Source organism: Alligator sinensis, unplaced genomic scaffold (genome assembly GCF_000455745.1).
Source record: "Alligator sinensis unplaced genomic scaffold, ASM45574v1 scaffold87_1, whole genome shotgun sequence".
In the NCBI taxonomy this organism is placed as follows: domain Eukaryota; kingdom Metazoa; phylum Chordata; order Crocodylia; family Alligatoridae; genus Alligator; species Alligator sinensis.
In genome coordinates, this window is record NW_005841929.1 from 1,349,658 (window position 1) to 1,363,560 (window position 13,903).

The 13,903-nt window shown below is 45.9% G+C and overlaps 1 protein-coding gene across 4 annotated transcripts in view; it reads left to right on the top strand.

The window, feature by feature from the left end:
* The window catches only part of ADA2 (adenosine deaminase 2), a 60,350-nt gene that overhangs the window by 14,785 nt on the left and 31,662 nt on the right, over window positions 1-13,903 (top strand). The window contains exon 1 of one of the 4 annotated variants that reach the window (XM_006019439.3): window positions 10,938-11,098. The exons of 1 other annotated variant lie outside the window; for it this stretch is intronic. In XM_006019439.3, coding sequence (XP_006019501.2) covers window positions 10,938-11,098 — 161 coding nt within the window. Of the gene's footprint in view, window positions 1-10,937; window positions 11,099-13,903 lie in introns of those variants that run through there. 2 more of the 4 variants (XM_025198832.1, XM_025198830.1) reach the window with 2 other exon arrangements.

Here is a 13,903-nt window from a genome sequence, read left to right on the forward strand (position 1 = left end):
AAATGTGTTTTAATGCTGCTTTTTTGTCTCGGCAAACATACTTCAGCCAGAACAGAAGTATGGGCTCTTAGGCTTCAGGTTCTTAATGTGTTAATGTGAATTTAAGAGGATGTATCTTAAGGGTCTTATATGCCCTAAGGGTTGTCATATGTTTCTCCTTGTGTCCATTGTTTGCTTAGTAGTTTGCCCAAATTCTTAAAGAGAATAGACCATGACTGGTGAAAAAAGCTAATGATGCTTTACTTGTCCAAAATCAGACAAAAACCTGCTTGTTTTAGTCAAATGCGGAGTAGGATTTTACAAAGCTGCTATAAGAGCTTATAGCTATATATAATGATATATAATGTCTAGGAACTTGACAGTAGTCATTTTCTGACTTAGGTGTTGTCTTTTCTAAAGAGTTTTTTTTATGTTGAAGTCACTTGTCTCCTCTTTATTTCTAATGTAAATAGTATTTCTAAAGGTTGTCACTACTGTACCCTCACCTCTCCAGTGAACTCTCTTTACAATTATTCTTCTTTATTCTGAGGGACACACAAGGGCTCTTCTTAAAGAAGAAAGTAGATTAGGCTCAACACTGAAACAAAAACATCAAACACAAATAGGCTTTACAAAGTCTGATGGTCCAAATGCCTCAATGGAATTAAAGATAAAATGACCTAGACTTCATAGATTTCATAGACATTAGGGCTGGAAGGGACCTCGGAAGATCATCGAGTCCAGCCCCCTGCCCAAAGGGCAGGAAGTCAGCTGGGGTCATAGGATCCCAGCAAGATAAGCATCCAGTTTCATCTTGAAGGTGTTCAATGAAGGCGCTTGAACCACCTCCGGTGGCAGGCTGTTCCAGACCTTGGGGGCTCGGACAGTAAAGAAATTCTTCCTTATGTCCAGCCTGAAACGATCTTGAAGTAGTTTGTGACCAGTCGACCTCGTCATCCCTTGGGGCGCTCTGGTGAACAAACGTTCCCCCAGATACTGGTGGTCATCCCTGATAAACTTGTAGGTGGCCATCAGATCACCCCTGAGCCTGCGCTTTTTCAGGCTAAAGAGCCCCAGGGCTCTCAGCCTGTCATCGTAGGGTCTGCTTCCCTGACCTCTGATCATGCGCGTGGCTCTTCTCTGGACTCTCTCAAGCTTCTCCACATCCTTTTTGAATTGTGGAGCCCAAAACTGGACACAGTACTCCAGCTGCAGCCTCACTAAGGCCGAGTACAGGGGGAGAATGACGTCCCGGGATTTGCTTGAGAAGCATCTATGGATGCAAGCCAGCGTTTTGGTCACTTTACTAGCCGCCGCATCGCATTGCAGGCTCATGTTCATCTTGTGGTCAATGATGACCCCCAAGTCTCTTTCTTGCATAGTGCTAGCCAACATAGCACTGCCGAGCCTATAAGGATGCTGCGAGTTTTTTTTCCCAAGGTGGAGAACCTTGCATTTATCGGCGTTGAACACCATCAGATTCTCGTCCGCCTACTTGCTGAGCCTGTCCAGGTCAGCCTGGATCACCCGCCTGTCTTCTGGTGTGGATGCTTTGCCCCAAAGTTTGGTGTCATCGGCAAACTTGGCCAGTCCGCTTCTGACTCCAGTGTCCACATCATTAATGAAGATGTTGAACAGTATGGATCCAAGGACAGAGCCTTGGGGGACCTGACAGACTTTGGCTTGGATGGAAAGTCTCCTGCACTCTTTGCAAACAAGACTTTGAAGACTGACCTAGAAAAGGTTAGCAAAATGTGAAACTGACTTTACAGGAAAGAGAAAGTAACCAATGCATTTTCTTCATTCAAATGGAGAGAAATACAAATGTGTGAAAAAGAATGAAAAGCAGACTGAATTTATAGTCTAGATGCATGAGGAAAAATGATCTGTACCTCACTTTGTAAACGGAGGTGACAATACTGTCATAGGAAGCTGTGCAGCTTTGTTAACTGGTATTTGTTAAATGCTCTGAGACACCCGGAGGGAAGGTAATATAGAAATGCAAATGATAGCATTGAACTGCTTGATGTGTCTGCTCCCTACTGGACTGAGTCAGACTTGGTTCCCTGTGTCATAGATTTTATATTGCTAACAAGTTATAGAGATTTTCTTTTGGTTTAAGTGGCAGTAGCCTATGCTTGAAGAGTAGGAATATCTCTATCTGTGTTACCTTGACATTCTGTATATCTGTGGCATGAAGGAAAGTTCTAAATGACCTAGGATTACTTTTTCTGTTTAGTCAGACCGAAATAACTTTTCCACTTAACAAATTTCATTTAAAAGGTCAAAAACACTTGAACAGAGTGTGTGTCAACTGCTCAGGCAGAAACGTGTGACCCGTCATCTTAGTGCTAAAGAAAAGGCCAGGGTTGGCAAGGGATTTTTTGGCTGATTTTGGCTACAGCCTGAAGGTTGCTAGGGTAAGGACCAGACCCTCAATTTCCATCTGTCACTCTGCTCCTTTTGCAGCATTTAGGATCAAAGCCAGGGTGGAACTGGTCACCAGATGCCTCTGGTTACCAGGCAGACAAGGTTCATTGGGTAAATCTGATATCTTTTATTAGACCAACTCAAATAGTTGAAAAAATTCTTCTTAGCAAGCAAAAATTCTTCTTCTGGTCACCAGAGCGGTCGTGAGGGGCTCTCTCAGAGTCACTAGCCACTTCCTAACTTAAAGGATTCTGTTGTGCAATTGTCACAGATGTCTCATTTATCTTGCCTCAGTGAACTGAATTGTACTTCCTGACTTCGGCTTTTGGACACGAACAGAGATTGCCAGCAAATTTTAGACATGAACAGGGGGAGGGACTGGAAACAGGATACAGGCTTTTGGTGTATCTGGTATCATTCATGATCCTGTAATGCCCATCTGCTGTCACAAGGGCCAGGTCCCAACAACAGCTTCTAGTCTTCCTTTCTCCTGTCTAGAAGATAAAAAGGCCTAAGTCCCCATGACTCTCCCTAATGACCAGTGGGGTATGGGTAGGTCAGTTCCCTTCTGCAACCCCCACATAACCAGGAGATATTAATCAATTAATAGAACTTTTTAAATTCAGGTTTTTCTGCTCTAGGATTGGCTGCTGTTCTTTCCTTACCCTGACCCCTCACTTATCAGTTCTAGCGGTCATATTTGTTGTCCACTTCCTTTCTATGGTTGTCAGTCCTTGGAGCCTGTTCCTTTTCTAGCCAGTCTACTTTCATGCATCAACCCCAGTTTCCTTATGGAGTATTAGAAGAAAAGCCATATGCTCAGCTACGCAAGCAGCCACATAACCTTGTTTCTATCCCCCTACCCACACACTTCTCCTGCTGTGTTTTTTTGTGGGTTTTTTTTTTTGATACAGCCCTGGTGTGCCTTTCCTGTTACTTAGAAACTGCAAGTTCTTGGGAACAAGGGTTGGATCTTTCCATGTTTGTATGGCATCTGTTCTAACACAATGGGCTCCTGATCTTGCCTGAGACCCTTCGGTTCTACCACAATTGAAATTCTCTCTTGAGCTGAGCAAGGTGTGGTGTGTTGGGAAAGAAGTTTCATAGTTAGTAGGGTTGGAAGGGACCTGAGCAGATCATCAAGTCTGACCCCCTGCCATGGCAGGAAAGAATGCTGGGGTCAAACGACCCCGGCTAGGTGATTATCTAACCTCCTTTTGAAGACCCCCAGGGTAGGAGTGAGCACCACTTCCCTTGGAAGTTGGTTTCAGATCCTAGCCACCCTAACTGTGAACTAGTGCCTCCTGATATCTAGTCTGAATCTACTCTCAATCAACTTATGGCCGTTATTCCTCGTTACTCCCGCTAGTGCTCAGAGGAACAGGGACTCTCTCATAGCCTGCTGGTCCCCCTTGGCCAGTTTGTAGACGGCCACCAGATCCCCTCTCAGCCTTCTCTTGTGGAGGCTGAACAGGTTCAGGTCCTATGGCCTCCGCTCGTACGGCCTGCCTTGCTGCCCCCTGATCATGTGAGTGGCCCTGCTCTGGACCCTCTCGATGCTGTCCTCATCCCTCCTGAAGTGCGGCGCCCAGAACTGGATGCAGTACTCCAATTGCAGCCTGACCAGTGTCGCATAGAGGGGGAGGATCACCTCCTTGGACCTGCTCATGATGCATCTGTGGATGCATGACAAGGTGCGGTTAGTCTTCCTGACCATGTCCCCATACTGTCAGCCCATGTTCATTTTGGAATCAATAATGACTCCAAGATCCTTTTCTGCCTCTGTTGATGAGAAGGGAGTTCCCCAGCCTGTAGGTATGTTGCTGGTTCTTCCTCCCTAGGTGCAGTACCTTGCACTTGTCAGTATTGAATCCCATCCTGTTCTCATCCACCCACCCCTGTAACCTGTCTAGATCTAGTTGCAGCCTGTCCCTCTCCTCCTGCCCACTTCTCCCCACATCTTAGTGTCATCCACGAATTTGAACAAGGTGCTTTTCACCCCCTCGTCCAAGTCGCTGATGAAGATGTTGAACAGTGCGGGCCTGAGGACCGAGCCCTGCCCACATCCCTCCAGGTTGAAAAAGACCCGTCCACCACCACTTTCTGGGTGCGGCCTTCCAGCCAATTTGCGACCCATCTGACTGTGTAGGCATTGACACCACAGTCACTTAATTTCTTAATGAGAATGGGGTGAGAGACAGTGTTGAAGGCCTTCCTAAAGTCCAGAAAGGCTACGTCCACTGCGACACCTGTGATAATGCAAAGAGTAGGTTTGATGTGCATTAATCCTGTGTGCGCCAAACTCTTCCTACTACTCTGTGTCAGGATTGCATCCTAGTGCAAGGGTACACAAGTTAGAAAAATGTTAAGGAAGTAGGGGGAATAGTAGGGAACCTCAGAGAACTGGTGATCTGTATTGTTTAGATGTCTGAGCCTGTATTTACAGTAGAAGCACTTGACCAGTGAGCAATACCAACCTATTATACCAGCAAAGCACTCCTGGTGTGGACACAGCTATGCCAGAAGAGCTACAGCTTACACCCATGGAGTAAAATTCTCCTGCCCAGGAGTAAAACAAACTATACAAACAAAGAACTCTTTTTTTTTGGTGCCACTGTATCTCCATAAGGGCCTTTGCCACCAGCTGTGTTGGTCAGGGATCACCCCCCCATTTCCCTGATCAACACAGCTGGGATGATAGAAATGTGTAGTGCGGACCTGACCCCAGACTGCAAGGGGAATAAAACCCTCTTTGAGTAGGGTTGTTATTATTTGGTACTGCGTACTGACAGTACAGGCAACTAAGGGGAGTTCTTTTATTCACCTATTTATTCTGTAGCTACATGGCCACTTGGGGGTTAATACTCTTCCTTCTCAGTAGCTGAGTGACTCAGGTGGGGCTAATGAGCACTGCCTTGCTTAGCTAATTAGAAGAGCTGAAAGCAGCATACTGCTGTGCTGGGGGTGGGGAGACTTTTGCAGAGGGAATAGTGTGTGGGTTTTTATTTCCAGGATTTTTGGTCCAATAAAACCTCTGGCAGGAGCAGCAGAGTACAGGTGGGGAAAGGCAATAAGAAGAGATTTCTTAGCCACCAGATTGGCCTTAATCTAGGGCCTCAGAATGAGACCACATGGAGGCAGGAGTGAAAGAGCAGGAAGTCAGGGCCACGTGTTTCCCTCCACATCTGGATTTTCAGTGTTCAGTGTAAATTAGTGTAGAGAAAAGCATAGGTCCTGCCTCCACTCAAAGCTTACCTAATTTACATTCTTGTAACAAATACCAATCACTGTAGCATCCTGGTGCAACACCCTGTGGAAGGCCTGTGTTCACGCAGCTGTCAGTATGGCTAAGGATGATTCTTTGTGAAACTCATGCTCATGAGCCCATGTTACTTCAGAACAGTGTTAGGAGCATCATCCACACAAGCTCCTTATTGATTCCAAAGCATGTTCGCAGACATACCCAGAAATAATGTACTATTGGAAAGGCAACCGTCTCATGGTTGGAATAGGGCCACTGTTTAATAGAAGTGAGGGAGGATTGATCCCTAATGAAAATGGTGGAGGAAATTTAGGAAACTGTAATGTAACCACCAGTAGTAGCAGTGGTGCAGTAGCACCTAGAGGCCCCAACTATATGTACAAGAGACAGCCCCTATGCCAGAGAGCTCAGAGAGTAACTGATCAACACACACACAGCGTGAAGACGCTTGCTCAAGGTCCCACAGTACAGTAGCTCATTGGCAGAGCCAGGCATAGGTATTGGGTCTATAGCACCATAATCACATGCCCTGTCCCCTGGCGCATGCTACCTCTCTACCAATCCTTGCAGAATTGGAATATACTCAGGACCCTACCACTGAAGCTTTCCTGCTTGCCGAAAGGTCTTTTGGATTTCAAACAGTTGGTAGCTTGTTTTCTCTCTTGCAAAAGACCACACCTAATGTTGTGAGGGCCACTGTTCCCAATTGTATGTAGAAGAAAGAGTGCCACCTACTGGGAATGTCTTCACAGCAAAATTAACTTTTACTCCTCATACTATCTAATGAAGTAGGTTGTAGCCTAAGAAACTCATGCCTCTGAATGTGTTAATCTTGGCGTACACAGGATTAATCTATAAAGGTCTCCAACCTTTTTAAGTAGGAGATCACCTTTGGCATTTAAAAGTAACCCAAGATCTACTGTGCACTGCTGCCACCCCTCCCCCCCGCCCAGCAGGTAAGTCTTTGGGGAGGAAGGGGGGGAGGGCAGATCAAGGCAGAGAGAGAAAAAATTATTTGGGGGCGCACCTCCCCAGCAGGTAAGTCCCACCTGGCTGGGGCCCCACTCAATTTACCCCTGCTCCTGCCTCTGCGGCACTGTCCCTCACCTCAGGGACCTTGATCTACCCCTCGCCCCTTACCTCACCACAGACTGACCAGGTGGACTGGGGCATGCATGTGCATGCATGTGGGCACTCAGCCGCCCACCCCAGCCTCCGATCAACTCCAAGAGGCTCCAAGATCTACTGGTGGATTGAGATCTACTGGTTGGTGACCACTGGTCTATAAGGTGCCATTCTGCACTGCTGTCTGCCTAACTTCAGACTACCATAGCTAACTACCTCTCTACTCCTCTCAGGTTAGCCTAGCTCAAGTGAGAGTGGCCACACTGTAAGAAAACATCAAAGCTGCTGTGTCCGCTAGGGCATTACACTCATTCACATGACCACGTACAAGTTGAGGAAATAATCCCTGGTTCTTTGTGCTGCAGCAAACTGTGAATACTTTTTCTGTGAATTGTGGGGGAACTTCGTCCTTTCCAGGTGCACACAGGGCATTGTGGGAAGGGACTGGAAGACTACTGGAGCTAGCCTGAGCCCACAAGACTGAGAGGCCTTCATAGCAACTGATGAATTGTACTAGCTTAAATACCAGTTTATACCTTCTGACAGGCCATCCAGTTTGAGTTGAGAGTACCTTGGCCTCAAGTTAAGGGGTTTGATATATGAATGATTTTTGAGCTGGGGCAATACTCAGGTTATGACTTGGCATTGAAGGTATACCCTGAGCCACCAACACCACTTCTTGGGTGCGTGTCATATGGTATGACAATATGCAGTCCCTGGGTGTGATAGCATGCTTGTGAACTCTAAGTATGTGAAGCAAATGGTACCCCAAAATGACTTACAGTCTATTAAACTATCATTCTTACCCTAACAGAACAAACAAGACCATAGCTATCTTTGAAACAAGGCATCTGCTCAGCATGTCTTTCATTCAGAGGCTTGTGAATTCAACCCCCGCCTCCTTCCCTGCACGCTTAGCCAGCCATTCCCAGCCCGCTTGCCTTGCTGATCCTTTAAATACAAATTAGAGGAAAGAAACAGCTGCAACGTTAAGGTGGTTATTTTGCTTCTGACTGTTGTGGGCTGCACCTCCCTTGCCTCAGACTAGCTGTTATTTAGTTCCTTTAATGTTGTTTTCCCCCAGCTTTTTCTTTGTTTTAGTCCTAAGAAGGAAGCACATCATTACAGCTGGGTTTTCTCTAGAGCTGTCCTACCCTAGGTCATTACTTGGCTTGTGAGATCCAATGAGATTGCCATTTGTAAGGGCACAGGATCTGTGAAAAAGCAGCTAATCAATTCAGAAAATCATCTGGGTGGTAACCCTACTGTCAGCTTATTTTCTTCCCTTCCACTTAGACATCAAACTGGCTGAAGAGGGCTCTGGGGAACAGGGCAGGCACTGAGAGCTGTTTCTTTGCAGACACATCTGTGCCTTTCATCAGCAAAGCTCAGGGAGTACCACTAACTGGAGAGAGAGAAATCTCTCTGGAGCTGATATGCTTGCTGTCTCTAACCTTGTGTTCTGAAGAGAGCCTGCCCAGTGGGGAAGCAAGTGTTTTATAAGTAGCTAATGCAGTTGCATTGCTTGGCAGAAACTGAAACATTATATTTGGGGTGGGGGAGGCAACATGACAAAATAAACAGAAAATAGGCATTAGGTAAAAGAAATTCACATTAGTAAGCAGGCAAGGGGTGCAAAATTAACCAACGATAGATAAGTGGAGTGTCTTGGTATAGAATACATGCAAGTATACTATAGTGTACATGTGATATATGTAATAGCATTAACCCCAATAATCACTCTCATCACTTTGCTTATATTTTATGTTTCCCTTTCCATCACTCCTTGCCTTTTGTTTCCTTTGCAGACTTTGCAGGGATGAGTCTTTGGGTGCTACCAGAACATTAAAAAGTAGATATATAATTAGATAATCAGCTACTTGTTGGTCCCAACCCCAGAGACTGACAGTCAGCTGATTGTTGGTCCCAGCCCCAGCACTGCACTGGAGCCAGTTCAAGACTGCCAACAGCAGAGACCAGGCTTGCCCCCTGGATCCAGCTGCAGGAGTAGCACCCTCTCCTTGGTTTGACTCCCTATGCCTCCCTCTGTCTGCTGCTGAGACCTGGCTTTGGCTTGTCTCCGCATGCCAGGGACAGGCACTCCCAGGCTTAGCAGTGCTGGGCACACAGTGGGGAGGATGCGGAGTCTGGGTGTGGGGGTTGCAGGTCCTCAAAGGTGGATGTGCAAGTTGTGTTGCCTGCTGCCAGGGTCAGTGTTGGTGGGAGGGAGGGAGGGGGATGCACAACCAGCTCCAGCCTTGTCCAGAGCAGGTAGAGACTAGCAAGCATCACCATGCACCTGCTTAAACTATATTTTAACTTTTAATACAGCATGGTAGTGCTTACTACACTCCAGTCTCAGATAAAGCACATGCTAAGTGTCCTGAACAACAAGGTCCAGAGTCTGTAAAAAATGGACTCGTAGGATTCCATGTTTGTCCCTTAGCTGATCCAAAGTACATTTCCTCAATTTACTATTAAAATAATGTTTCTATGCCTTGCAGCTCCCCAAACTCAGAGTGAGATCCGAAACTTTGTTAGGTTCTTTCTTCCCTATGTATCATGCTTAAAGTCATAACATTCTGCAAGATAATTTTTTGACTTTCTTTCCCCTCTGCAACCTTATGGCTTTACCAGGGTTCCATGGATTTAACCAGACATGCATGTGATGCAATGAAGGCCAAGAGTTTAACTGGACTCAAAAAGGGATTTCATATTTGTATAGATAACACAAATACATACAATCAAAAAAGCACGTTACAATATATACAAGACTACTGAAAGCTTAATTCTGCTTCTGACATTTGGGGGTTAAGAGGATATTTTTTCATGTTGGAAGGTTATCTCATAACTGCCATGGCATACTTTCTTTCACCTTCTTCCAAAGCATCTGATGCCAGCCAATGTCACAGATAGAGTGCTGGGATAAGTGGGCTGTTGGTCTGACTCAATATAGTAATTCATATGTTTTTATTTAAATGTATAGACCGAATATGACTGAACCATTCCCTCCATTGCAGTAGCGCAGGAATGGCCAGACTCTAGGTTAGAGTTGCTTCCACCAATGACTAGCATGAACTACTTCAAAGGAAAGGGCAAGATCCTTACTGTAAGCAGGCATAGGATAACCTGATACCCACATGGCCTTAGCCTGATCTACCCCCATTAGAGACTGGCTTAAGCTCTTAATGCATGAGATTTAACATCACTTCAATAGTGCTTATGGTTATTAATGATGATACTCTGGCTATTCTTGATAGCCATATATATGTCTAATCAGTTTTAAATCTTGTCCTCAAGGACTTCCTGCAACAGTAAGGGAACAATGTAATGAGAAAAAGTATTTCCTTTTATTGATTTTAAACATCCTCCTTTTAATTACATGGAAGGTTCTCCTGCTCTTGTATTCCAAGACAAACAGAACAGAAACTCCCAGTCTGTCTTGTCTATATTGTACATTGCTTTATCTACATCACAACAAAATTATTCCTGTCTGCTAAACATAAGGTGAGGGGAAGCTAAAAAGAACTCGTGGGCACTGAGAATTCACAATTAGCTAGTGGAAGTAGCCTTGCTGCTTCAAGGTGTAATTGTGGCCAAGAGTTTAGCAGGATTCAGAAAGAGACAAGAATATCCAGAGTGTGAAATGTAAATACATGGTTATGAGAGAACAAAAAGAAGAAAAGTTGTAAGTATAAATAATAATCATATACTTATCCTTTTTTGTACAATTTATCAGCTGCAGGATTCAGTGCTTTACAATGCTGGCTAAACACTATTAGCTTTATAGTGAACTGGGTACCTCTGTTTCCATACTGTGCTCCATACACCCCCCCCTCCTGCTTTAGCTTCAATCTTTTGTCCACATGTAGCATTAGCCTTCTTGCCCAGTTATGCAGGCAGACAGGGCAGAAATGCCAGGCAGGTCAGAATTTGTTCTGGTATTGCAAAACAGGATTTTCTTAGTTTGGGCACAAACTAAGTTTGGCTTCCAGATGTCTGCTTCCTACAACGACAGACATTCCCTATTGCTTCTTCAGAAAGTGCTACTGGTTTCAGTAACGGGGAGGAGAAGTGAGCAGCTGCTGTTGCAGGGAACTGGGCCTTAGGAGAGTGCAGGGAAAAGGGCAGAGCTTTGGGCATGGGGTGGAGACATATCAGATTCAGAGGGGTGGGACTAGAGGTGGGAGCAGGTGGTGACTTGTTTATCTGCTCAGCTGTTGTGTGGCCTGAGAGAGAGACAGAAGTAGCTGGGAGAAGGAAGAAAGGAGCTCAGGGCATATCAATCTTTCTGCCTTACAGGTTTGTAACCATCACAAAACAACCAGAGAACAATCCACCTGGGACAGAGGCCCGAGCCTTGTCTGCACTCCCTGGGGCAGATACTAGGGTATATTCCTCTAGGGTTCTTCATGTGCCTGCCCTTATAGGGGCTGTGATGTGTATGAAAGGAGGTCAGGTTAGGGTTATCTTGAAGCATGCACTGGGATATGGCCATGCAAGTACTCTGGAAGCATCCCCTGCTGGGTGCCAGGGGTCCTAGCAGTGGGACGTACATTTCCATGGACTTATGCAAATATCTTGGCCAGGTCCCCTGGGGTGGGACAGCAATGTTCTTGGAGCATGCTTTATAGGTCCATGCAAGTACCGTGGCAATATCTTTTGGGGCTCACCAGCAGGGGCTCTGGCAGAGGCCAGTAGGTGCCATTTTACTGGCTAAAGTCATACCAAGCAAATCTTTCCTTTTTCAATAACAAAAAGCCAATGTGGCTAACATTATTGATATTGCTCATGCTTTAGCGTGTCTAACACTAGAGGAAAACACTGAGATGGGGTTTAATTTTTTTAAATGGTTTTAGACAAGGATAATATAACTCATCAATAAATGCCAGTTTTTATTATGTTTTAATTACAAGGTAATTTCAACAAGCCAGCCTTGTTCTGGCTGCTCAATAGAGCAAATGTTGATTTTTAAGTGTGCTTCCTCCAACTTCAGTGATTAACTTCTGTTACATGTATAGGAATTGATAAGCTGCTAGGGAGCTTGGTGGGCTTGGAGCACAAAGGGGTACCCTGACCGGCAAAAGGTCACTCTGCTTAGCAATTAGGGGGGGTTCTTCACTGAACAAAGTGATGATTTCAGGGTGGCTAGAACAGGCCTGAAGGCTGGATGGAGTCCGTTGTGTTACCCCAAACCATGCTCTTTCTCCAGGCATTGGTGTTGCTAGTGGGGGCTGCAGGCTCCATTACGCAGTGGTCCACTTTCATCCATGTAGTCTTTAGGGCTGCTTTTGGTTTGTTGTAGGCATGTTAAACCTGACCTTCCCAGTCCTAAAAAGTTCCTGTTGTAGCAATCATTTAGTCAGTCTGGAAACTTCTAGACCAAAGTCTTTGAATGCACTACACAAGCTATGCATTTTGCCTTATCAATGTGTTCTGAAAAAATCTTCATCTCAGTGCTGAGGAAGAGAAAAGGACCCTCCAGCAAGGCTACTGGTGAATTTTCATGTGTGTTGCTAATCAAGTACTCCTGTCATTGCTGGTACCCTTTGGCACCTGGGTGAGGCCTGAATACTATTTAGAGCAAGAGTGGGCTGAATCTGGCCCACCAAGGGATTTTGTCTGGCTCATGGCAGGTCCCTTGGTCACACCAAACCCAACTGGCAGCCTGGGTTGTGGTGCACGTGGCTGGTTCTGCCACCCTCACGCGCAGCATGGCTGGAGTGGAGCAGCAGCTGGACTCATTTCCTGGCAGCCTTGGCAGAAGTGGCTCCTTCTGGCTGCTGCCACCACCGGACCCAGCCCCACTGCCCAGGCACCCTAGCTTGCCTGTCCACCAGGGGCAGACCTGCACAGGCAGGGCATATGGCAGAGTGGTTGGGATGGGGCCATGCATGGGTGGGGAGCAGTGTTCTGGAGCGGGACAGGAGGGGGAGGCTAGGATCACGGGGTGGGATCATGGGGTGGTGACAGCATAGGGTTGAGGCTGGGGCAGAGCCACAATCCACCTCCCACACACCCCTGCCCATAGAAGTGCCAGTTGCAGGGGTGTGTGGGGAGCAGATTGTGCTTTGCCATGGCTCCAGCCCTGTGCTGTCACCACCCCACAATCGCAGCCCCAGCCCTGCCTGCTCTTCCTGTTCCTGGATGCTGTTCTCCACCCTTGGCCTCATCCCAGCCGCTCAGCTGAGCATGGAACAGAGCCACTAAGGGAATTTTGGTGAGCTGTTTTGCCGGGGCATGGGGGGCAGCATTACTGATGCTGACCTGGTCTGTGACAGCTCACCAAAACTCTTTGTCCAAATAATTGCCCACCCCTGACTTAGAGGATACACCTATTTCTGGTCCAGTTTGCACCGGTGTAAATCAGGAGAATCTCTGCTAAAGTCAGTAGAGTTAGTTGCATTGGTATAAAGTGGTATCAGGTCTGTTCAAATAGTGTTATTTCTAAAGCATAGGCAGTTTATGCATTCATTTGCTTCACTTTGGCAGAATCCTACTTCCCGATAGTGAATCTTCACAAAACAACCTCACAATTGCAAAGCAGATGAAATTACACTTCTATCTGTATCAGTAACATCCAGCCCTTCCTTTTCTAGGGGTGGAAACAGTTAAGAGGAACTTGCTTTCAAACAAACCAAACCAAATCCATACATGTCCAAGGAGGATTTGCATCTAGTGTTTAAGAAATATTTTTTGTGTGTAAAGTGCACTTGCTATAACTGGTGCATTATATGGTTGTGCATCTTATAGTTTTGTGTTGCCTGCATTCCTAGGCTCGAGGGTAACTATGCCATATTGATGTTGGTTATGATGTAGGTGGTTCCCAGCCATGCAAGCAGAACAAAACACTGTTGAAAGACAGATGAGTCTTGTATACTCTTTAAAATGTTTTCCTTAAAAATATTATTGCTGCTGTAAATGGGAGGGGGCACTAGTGTGGGTCCTGTATCAGATTTCCTTCTCTCACATCTACACCTGCTTTGATAAAGATTAGACAACATGGTGGCTGCTAACACACCAGAGGAAGATTGGATTTCTGTGCATGCTAATGCTGCACCTGATGGTAGCAAAGATGGGGAACCTTGAAAGGGAAAATCATAGCCT